This window comes from Haliaeetus albicilla, chromosome W, assembly GCF_947461875.1.
Source record: "Haliaeetus albicilla chromosome W, bHalAlb1.1, whole genome shotgun sequence".
Lineage (NCBI taxonomy): Eukaryota > Metazoa > Chordata > Aves > Accipitriformes > Accipitridae > Haliaeetus > Haliaeetus albicilla.
This window is the reverse complement of record NC_091515.1, coordinates 3,887,956-3,898,198: the sequence shown is the minus strand read 5'-3', so window position 1 is coordinate 3,898,198 and position 10,243 is coordinate 3,887,956. Positions and strand designations below refer to the sequence as shown.

General features: G+C 50.0%; 1 protein-coding gene across 2 annotated transcripts in view; it reads right to left on the bottom strand.

Moving 5' to 3' along the window:
• Window positions 1-517: 517 nt before the first annotated feature.
• The window catches only part of ZBTB7C (zinc finger and BTB domain containing 7C), a 162,523-nt gene continuing 152,797 nt past the window's right edge, over window positions 518-10,243 (bottom strand). For both annotated transcript variants that reach the window (XM_069774903.1, XM_069774904.1), the window contains one exon: window positions 518-7,083. In XM_069774903.1, the coding sequence (XP_069631004.1) occupies window positions 6,447-7,083 (637 nt within the window). In that variant the 3' untranslated portion in view covers window positions 518-6,446. The remainder of the gene's footprint in view (window positions 7,084-10,243) is intronic.

The window sequence follows — 10,243 nt, the reverse complement described above, 5'->3', positions numbered from 1 at the left end:
GGCGTGGTTGAGCTTCGTATTTCCTCTGCTTGGCAGGTAGATGCGGCTGGGCGCAACGGGAGGTGACGGAGGATCGTGCCTGTCCTGGTGTAACCGAGACCCCCCAAAACACCTCCAGATGTGGGTACCAGACCCCCAGTGTCCCCCAGCATCGTTCCGGTGGCAGAGCTGTCACCAGGCCACCACACGAGGGCAGTGCGAGTTTGAGCATGCCAGGGAGCTGCAGAAAGCAAATGAGCAGAAATGGAGAGGAAAAACCCCAAACTGTGCTTAGGGTGGGTTTTGTTTTTTAGTTTTTTTTTTCCTGCAGACAGATTTCATGCTGGGGTATTGGACATCGCCAGGGGTTGCTCCTCAGCCCAAACACCCTCACGGTGATGCTCAGATGCTACATGAACGGTCACCCTGGAGGGCCATCACGAGGTGGTCCATCACCCAGCTCACCATCATTTAATGCCGCAACTTCTCCAGCCCCCAGCCCCACAGCACCGTTAAGGATACATGAGCCACTCACTGCTTCAGGTAATAGTTTATTTTCTCCAGACGTGTAAAATGTGCAGCAGGTACGTGTATAGGACTGCCGTTTTCTTAGCCAAGAGGAGTCGCAACCAAACAAGAGACCGAAACAAAGAAACCTAAACAGTATCCTGCCCTACAGCAATTAGTGCAAGTCATGTAAAACATCGGTTCAACACAGGAAATCAAGGGGAAAAAAAAAAAGGCATTTCCAAGCCACAGGTATTTTCTCTTCTGCTGTTGGGGTGGCGGGGATCCCGGAGTGGGGCTGGGAGGTGGGATGGGGCTGCGTTTGCTTGGGCTACACAGGGAGAGCAGGTGTATCTTTGACAAGAAGGGCTTTTTCTCATTTCTTCCCCTTTTTTTTTTTGGCTCGGAAAGAAAGTCACATGCGGACCAAGGAGGCGCAGACTCTCAGAGGTGCCAAAAGGCGACGGCAGACCCTAAAAACCCAACCATGAGCGACCTGCTGCAAAACACGTTTTCTTAAAATGAGATGGTTGGGGTCTTGCTTCATTTACTCTCTTAAAACTTTCCTCTGCAACCACACAATCTTCCAGCTTCAGGGCACTGAGACTGTAAATAAAGCACTAATCCCCTCCAAAATGGGTGTGAAAATGCCTGGGATGAGGGGCACAGCAGGTCCCTTGGGGCTGCAGGCAGGGCAGGAGCAGAGCACAGATGGGGCAGCGTTTGCAGCCCCACTGGTGTCACTGGGAGACCTGCTGAGGACCACACATTCGGGTCAACAGCATTTTAGGGGGTATTTTAAAAAATTATTAACCTATACTTTCTGCAGGTAAGTGCCAAATGGAAAACCCTCTCGCTTCCCAAAGTGCAGGCTCTTTCTTTCTTTTTTTTTTTTTTTTTTTTGTTTATTTTTTTGGTATTTCATGTCTCCTGGAGGAAGAGGTTCTTGCACTGCTCACCAAAGGGTATTGAGCCAAGGGCAAGGAGTTGCCCGTCCAGCTCCACGCCACTCATCCGCAGGAGATGCTCCTTTTGCAGCAGCACCTGGTGCAAACAAATGCTGTGCACGCAGCAGCATCCCGGCACTGTTTTCCCCACTGTGGTCTGGATGATCTAGCAGATAACAGCAGCTGTTCAGGAGCAAGAGTGTAGCCATATGTTGCTGCTAACAAGCATTTACTGAAGCTGGTTTCTTTCTGTGATTCCCATGTGTCTGATTAGCGCACAGCTCCTCCGAGCAATTTTCAGATTTTTCACCCTCCCCTTGCAAATCTTTTTTTTTTTTTTTTTGGCATGATAAGCAAACCAGAATATGAGCATAAAATGGGGTTAAAAGCCACAAGATTTAAAAAAAAAAATTGAAAACGTATTTAAATAGCTAAAAAGGAATTCACTTAATTTTAATTCCATATTTTTTTGTGCTCAGAAACACGCTGATTATGCACTGACCCTGCCATGGTCCTGCAGGCTCTGAGCAGAGGTGAGATGCTCAACAACCAACCACCAGCCCTGGGAGGGGGATCGATAGTTCCGTCTTCTCCAGCCACATTTTTGGACTGTGCCCACAGATCCAGACCCCTGCCCGAGCACCGGAGCACTCCTTGGGCGCGTGAGGGAAGGAAAATAACCGGTGGCTGTGAAGGCTCGGGATGTTTTGCTGGGATTGCAGTGGGGCGTACAACCAACGAGCCCAAGTCCCTGGTCCCCAGGCTTGGGAGGATGGACTGGACCTCGTTTCCCATCACATTCCCAGTAAAAACAGACTGGGAAGAGGTTAAGCCGACCAAGCTGGGAATGGTCCCTGGGCTGTGCCAGCATCCCATCCTCCTGGGAAGGGTTTTGCCAGGGACTGCCCCATCAGCTGAGCAGAAAGGAGGGAGCTGCCGTGACGGGAACATCCCTCCCCGTGGTTAACCTTATCTCACTGTAGCTATGGGAGAGGAAAGCAGTTTAGTCCAAGCTATTTTTCCGAACCACGCTGGTAGATAGACAGGTGCCGTTGAAGGTGATTCATCCCACCCTTGGGAGGTCCAGCGTAGGTGGGATGAATCACCCTCCAGTAGTACCTGCCTCCCTCCAGAGCCAGGATGGCTTCAGAGGAAGGCTGGAAATCATGTTGCAGGTTAGGATGCCCCAAATTAAAGTGTCAACATGTACGTGTCTCAATGTGCACAGGGTGCCTGTTACTTCCAAATGGCTGAATGATGTGGGATGAGTCCCACCATTCATACCTGGCACCTGTTTTCCAGGGTTTTGCACCTCTTTCACAAATAACAAGGGAATTCTGCAACTCCATAGTGGCAGCATGAATTACAGGGCTCACATTTGTGTCAGCTGTGTTCACAGAATCATGGAATGGTTTGGGTTGGAAGGGACCCTTAAGAGTCATCTAGTCCAAGCCCCTGCCATGAGCAGGGACATCTTCCACTAGATCAGGTTGCTCAGAGCCCTGTCCAAACTGACCTGGAATGTTCCCAGGGATGGGGCATCTACTGCCTCTCTGGAAAACCTCCTCCAGTGTCTCACCACCCTCATTGTAAAATGTTTCTTCCTTCTATCTAGTCTGAATCTCCCCTCTTTCAGTTTAAAGCCATTACCCCTTGTCCCATCGCTACAGGCCCTACTAAAAACTCTGTCCCCATCTTTCTTCTAAGCCCCCTTTAAGCATTGGAAGGCCACAATAAGGTCTCCCCGGAGCCTTCTCTTCTCCAGGCTGAACAACCCCAACTCTCTCAGCCTGTCCTCACAGGAGGGGTGCTCCAGCCCTCTGATCACCTTTCTCTGGACCTGCTCCAACATGTCCATGTCCTTCTCATGTTGGGGACCCCAGAGCTGGACGCAGTAGTGCAGGTGGGCTCTCACCAGAGCAGAGCAGGGGGGCAGAATCCCGTCTCTCGACCTGCGGGTCACGCTTCTTGTGATGCAGCCCAGTGCTCAGCGGTACCTGCTGCAGCCGAGCCCTAGGAGCCGTGGTGAGAAGATGAACAAGAAGCCACCACTCTGTGAGCTGGGAGAGAGCCCCGCGTCCTTCCAGCCTGAGGCTCGGTGCTCATCACACCCATCCTGGCTGGGGAAGGGGATCAGAGCCCTGGGAAGGCACCTCCACGCTTAGCTGGACTCCCGTGTTGGATACCTGTGGCCTGGAGTCACCGCACAACATCGAAATGGGAAGAAATAGGGTTTTTCTCCAGTCCTCCCTCCCCACCCCAAAATGTGATCACCGCCAGCACCCGGCTCTGTCCAACCCAACCCAGTGCAACGCGGGAAAATCAGCCTTAACTCGTTAATCGTCATCAGCATCGCAACACCAATGGCCCCCTCGGGTTGGAGCCCGTACCAGTTAGATGCTTAATTAATGCGTGATTGTTTTGGCTTTCCAAAAGGTGCTTTTGGAAAGCACCGAATTTGTGTGTCCGGCAAACATCCGTAGACCTGAGGCCACGGGGACGGCTGTGCCGGCCCGAGGAGGGAGGCAGCTCAGCATCTGCAGCAGCTTAGCCTTCTCAGCATAGCCACAGGCAAGAGAACCAAGTCCTGCTAATAATTTAAGAGCATCAGTTAATATAGTTTAATAAATACATAAAAGGATCTAGTCTCTTTTTTTCCATCCACTTTCTAGCGTCAATGAAAGTTAAGGGTGATTGTCCCGTGAGTAACTAAGGCAAATTTGTTTGTGTGTGTGTGTGTGTGTGTTACTCTCTCCTTTTTTGATTTTTTCCTTTGTTTTGTACATAAAACAATCACATAAAAATAGTTATAAATAGAAAAATTGCAAAGGTTTTTCCCCCTAGACAAATAGGAAAAAAAACCCCAACCAACCCAACAAACAAATTGAGACAGAAAAACCACCTTGCTTCAAGTCCTTGTAGATTATACAGTACTCAGCATCTTTGGATACTTTACAATGACTCCAAATCGTAGACAAAAAAACACCTGAAGTAACCAGTCATCTGCAAAACGTTGCTTGTGTAAGAAGTTGATACGGATTAAAAAAAAAAGTTTGATGCAGTTCTAAGAAGTTTCTTTTTTTTTTTTTTCTTTTTTTTTTTTTCCTCCATTGACTTGTTGCACGCGGAGTCTTTGTGGATTTCTTTTTGGAGGAGGAAGGAAGCGTTGGGCAGTTCCTTGGGATCGTTCTGCTATGGATGGTCTCAGAGCAGAAGTCCTCTGTGCCATCATGGGGGCTATGGATCCTGGACCCCTTGTGTCCCCGCCATGCTCCGGTGGGGAGACCCTCATCCAGCCACTGCTTCAAAGCGGCACCATCAATGGGCAAACCAAAAAATGAATGAAGCCGCTGTCCTCTCATTCCCTTTTGATTCTGCTGACATTGAAAGGTAACAGTAAAAAGAGAAAGAAAAAGCCCTATTTTGTAACATTTACATTTTCAAGTGCTGGTTTCACGTAAAACCAGCTTCCCGGGGCACCCACCGCAAGCCGTCTCAGTCGATGGTGAAACTGGGGTCCCACCACGTCTAAGAGGAACTTTTGGAGGCAGATGGCCATCAAAAGCCTTTATCCTTGAGAGTAGCTCATCTTTTTAGGGGCTGAAGGAGGCTGACGGGGCGATTCCAGCCAATCTGCCACTTTTTTGGCCTCAAAAGAAATATTAGATAGGGGTGGCCAAGCCAGGGTCTGCAGGGATGCTGGGGAGGACCCCAGACCTGTTGGCCACCATGGGTGACCTTCGGCTTGGAGAACCCCATCATAAGTTACCGCCTCATCTTTTGAACCAACAAATGGTGAAGAAATAGTATTTCTGCTTGCTCGCTTGCAAGTAGACAATCTCATCTGCAAGATATCTTTAGTGGATTTCTTTTCCACAAAGACCTCTTGAGACAAGCAGCGGGGATATTTGCACACCCAATTTTTTCCCATCGACACTGCAGATTCGGGGACATTCAAGTGTTTGGTAAATTTTTGTCATCAATATATATATAAGAATTAGGGGGAATTAAGGACAAAACCCCAGACATTTCAGAATGGTCAGCGGCGGTGAATTCTGACTCTTTGGTTTGAAACGACTTTTTCATTTCAAAATTCCCACATGATTTATTTTTGCAAAGCAAAGGTTTAATAAAAGCTCAGAATCGAAACATTTCTGATCTTTCCAAGAATTTTCCTTCACCTTTTCAAGCACTGAAGTTAAAATACTCCAAATAGGCTTTAGTTCTCCTTCTGAAATTTTGAAACAGCCAAAGAACCAAAATAAGTAAAAAACCCCTTTTCCACCCAGCTTTGCTCTTGGGTGATTTTCTATCTCTTTTTTTTTTAAATTTTTTAGGGTCCCAACTCATCCTGCACAGGAGGGCTTTCACCAGCCCTGCAAATCTGATATACCGCTGAGAATGGCAACGGCCAGGATCCTTCCCTCCCAACGTGGCTGTTTGACCCTCCCCTTTATCCCTTGTAGAATAAATTTTGTTGCCAGACATGGGAATTAATTAAAAAAAAAAAAAAAAGTCCTTTTGACCAAAAGGGCCAAGGAATGTAACATATCAAAACCAAGTCTGGACAGCTTCTCAGTGTCCAGCAGGCCCCACGGGTGGAAAATGGGGAACATCTCCCCCAGAAAAGCCATCTCATGGTGATGGCCATGCCCTGGACTAAGGCAAGTGACATTTTTCGGGAGTGTTGAAGAGAGCAGCAGTCCTGGCCTGGCCTTCCCAGACGGAGCCGCGAGCGGTGGGCGGCTGGATCGGGCAGCAAATGCCTCGTGGCCGCAAAGCCAAGTGCATTGCAGAGTCTAAAGTGCCGGTGGCCATGGGGCGCAGCCCCTGCCCACCCACCCGCTCGCCCCGGGGTTGGCCTCGTGCCCCAAGCCCCGCGGTAGGCCATGGCGGCGAGGGGACGAAGAGCTTCTGGGGAGCCAGACGATGCGAAAGGGCAGGCGGGGACCCCAAGGGAGCCGGTCGCCCTGTTGGGAAGGGAGCGGACCCACGGTGGGACCGGGCGCGGGTTTAGTTACTCGCCTCCGAGATGGGAGCCACGTGGCCGAGCCCCGCCAAGCCGCTGAAGCCCGTGCTCCAAGGATCGGGAAGGGGGAAGAAGGGTTGGGCGGCGAGGTTTTCGTTATGGCCCAGGGCGAAGGCGAAGATGCCCGCGTTCCTCTCCATGTCCAGCTGGGCTCGCCTGAAGAGCTTCATCTGGGTTTCTTCAAACTGGCTCTCCAGCTCCTGCAGGCTGAAGGAGGTCTTGGCCCCGCTTAAAAAGTGCTTGGGGCTGGGGCCGGGAAGGCACATGGCCGCGCCGCCGAGGTGGCCGCTCATCTCCTCCAACGTTGGCGGCATCACGAAGCTCTTCTCCACTGGTGGACCACCGGGAGCAAAGAGCAAGCCGGCCGCCCTCCACGCCGCCGGCTTGCGTCCTCGCCGGGGTCGCGCGATCCGGCAGCTCTGGCGTTTGATGTGGCGGTGGAGGTGGTCGGAACGGGTGAAGCTCTTGTAGCAGAACTCGCACTGGTAGGGCCGGACGCCCGTATGGATGCGCATGTGGTTCTTCAGGTCGTAGTTGTGCACAAATTTAGCGTTGCAGTGGATGCACAGGTACGGCCTCTCCCCCGTGTGCTTCCGCATGTGGATTTTGAGCTTGTCCTGCCTGCAAAAGAAAAGGTGCTCGGTCAGGCTGGCAGGGATTGCGGTTGGGATTGCTCCTTGGATCAGGAGAGGGAAAGGCGATGGGAAGGTGGGGAGCTCATCCTGGGGCTTCCCCCAATGTACGGATGCTCTCGCAGGCTGGCGTTTGCGTCCGCCTCCTCCTTCCTGGGGAGACAGCACCTAAACATCGCACACACCCAGCCCTCCACATCAGGAGTTTGCAGCCCATCCCGGAGTTCAAGCCAGCCTAAATTGGAGGAAAAAACCCTCTGGAATAAAACCAAAAAACGTATGAGAATATCTAAATAAGTACAGCTGTACTCCTGCCTGCAAGTAAGGAAATCAGTTGAGTTTTGAGAACCTGGCAATGTGGGGCAATACTGCTTAAATAAAGTCCCTCTTGGAGCTGATTTTCCTTTCCTTTTATCCTTGCACTGACCACTGGGTGTCTCAGGAGCTTTCGTTTGAAGCGGGAGCATCGCCCAGGGTGAGGCAGGCAGAGGTGCAGGCAGAGGTGCAGGCAGAGGTGCAGGCAGAGGTGCAGGCAGTGCCCGGGCGCTCTGCACCCACTGTCCTTCCCTGCCACGTCTTCCAAGGCCAGCACACATCCAGCCTCACACACATTTTGGAGAAGGTTTTTAAATACAGCCATGGAACAGCATAATACCCATCCCAATGGCACTTATTTACAAATACAGTTGTTTTGTTTTTTTTAAGGGAACATCTAAAACCAAGAACATTTTCCCAAGCTGGCAGTCCAATCCTTTTTTTTTTTTTTTTTCAATAAATAAGTGTTTCCTTCTGCAGTCTACAAAAATCACAACTAAGGCATACGATTATAAAAAGCAAAGCGGATTGTAGCTGAACTGAGCCAAGCACACTGCTTAGGCTGCACCAGCAGAGTTCAAGTAAGTAAACAGCAAAGTGGGAGAATTCATATTGGTTCCTGAAATGCTTTCAGTATGATCCCTCCAAGACGTTAGTAATGTGGCGAAGAATATGTAGAATATACGGAGTCATAAAGTATGTGAACATGCAAAAAAAAAACCAACCAAAAACCACCCCCAAAATCTATTTTTGCTAGCAGGTCAAGCCCTCAAAACTTGCAAGGTGCTGCCTTTGCACTAATTTCTGCCACCCTGCCTGTGTGCATCCTGAAATAGTTTTCGGTGGCACGACCGGCAGCACGCCGGTGTCGGCCACGCCGCGAGCAGTGCAGCCCTGGGATGGGCATCCCTGCAAACCATTCCCTCGGGATCAAGGATGCAGAGAAGTATCCCTGGCAGGAGAATCACTTCTTCACCAGATGACGCTTTATTGCCTTTGGGAAACCGGTCCCAGCCTGGTCCTGCATCTGCAGCAGCAGCGCAGGCAGTGGAGATGCTCCCTGCCTGTACGGAGGCTGTAATGAGCTCGCGTGAGGTTTACAACTCATGCAGATTTTTAGGGAGACAGAAAAAACCGCATCTCTCGGTCTCCATGCCAAGGCCAGGGCCAGATCGCAACTTCCCACTCTGCAATCTTCAAAGATGCTGTCATCCCACGATTTTAACAAGGGGGCATTTCCCCCGAGAAGGCTGAAATCAGTTCTCAGCAGCAGACAAAGCAGCTTGGAAAATTTCATCCCAAACGGATAATGCGCAGCGAAGTCGTAAGCAGATGAACACAGGGGCTCGTAATGCCAAGTGTTGGGAAATGTTAATAAAAAGCAGAGCTACCAGCCCCACCTATAATATAATTTAAACCTATATATGTAATGTTTAACCTAGCAGGATCGCTTTTCCTAATAAACATGCAGCGTGCCAGGACTGTATAATGTAAATACAGGCAAAGCTTTTTTCAGGCTATTACCCATCTCCGGCAGCAGACGGGCAGAAACTCAATCATCCCTGCCCCGGCAGCATCTCCATGGGATGGAAGAGAGGTTTTATGGCTCTACCTGGAGAAGCTCAGAGGCTGGGCGGGTGAGATGCTCCGGCTGCGGTGAAGAGCCCAGGGGAGGATGCGGCATGGGAAACACAGGCTCTGCGAGATGGGAGCTCAGCTCGCAGGCTCTCCGAAGGAGAACCGCGCTCCGTGTGTGTGAATAACCTTAATGCAATTGCATTAGGAGAGCGATTAGGGCTCTGCGAGCTGTCACAACACAAATAATAGGAACAAATAATGTTAACCTTTCTGGTTGGAACAGTTTCTCCTTGAGCACTCCGGGGTTGTCTTGGTGGAAAAGCTGAAGTATTTGCAGTTTTCTCCAGCATTTTAGCAGGGTAAAACAGCAGACTAGAAGCTGAGCAGCCTTTGTTTAAGGAAAAAATTAATGAGCTATTAAATGAAGTCCTGCTTCCTGCGATCAGATGTCCGTGGGAGTCGGGAGTGGCAGATCCAGGTGGATGTGGGGTCCTTGCCATGGGATGCGGGATCCCACTGATGTGAAGGGGAATGGATCTGATGGGGAGGTTGAGGGACTCCCCACCCAGGAAAATAAATTTTCTCTGTTTTCCCCAGTAAATTTGCTCCTCCACAGTTCCTTGAGCGCAGAAATAATGCAAAGGACTGATTAATTTAGAAATCTCATTTGGGAACCTCTGCTTTCCTGCACCCTCATTCCCAGGGTGGGCTTGCATCTCCCCGACAAAGGCAACCCTCACTGCCGTGGGTGCGAGTCCGATGCTTTCAGGAAGCATGAGACTCCCCCCGAGAGCAAAACACGTAATCCAAGTGGCAGCGTTCAGGAAATCCTGGCAGAAATCTCTTTCTACATCTCAATCACTCCACTTTGCTTAAATACTTTCCCCTAAAGGAGAGCTCTCACATTAGAGTAATGCTGAAGACGGCTAAAAAAACCCCAAACAAAACCAAACAGCAGCATGCTATTCAAAATACTTCCAAATACATATAAAAATAAACCGATGTTCTGAAATTTCCACTTCGCTCAGGGTGTTAAAGAAGGAAAAAACTCTCCAGCCTTCAGCTCTGTGCAGGGTGACCAAAACGAACAGCTTCATTTTCGTGAATGATGATGGGAGACTGCACTGCTGGGCTAGTCCCACTTTTCTTTGTGATTATTTTCTTGGGTTAAAGTCCTCCTACCTCTGTGCTTTGTATTTAGAAGCTGTTGAGCATACGGGGGGATGTAGAAGCTGCTGGGTTTAACCCTGCATTAG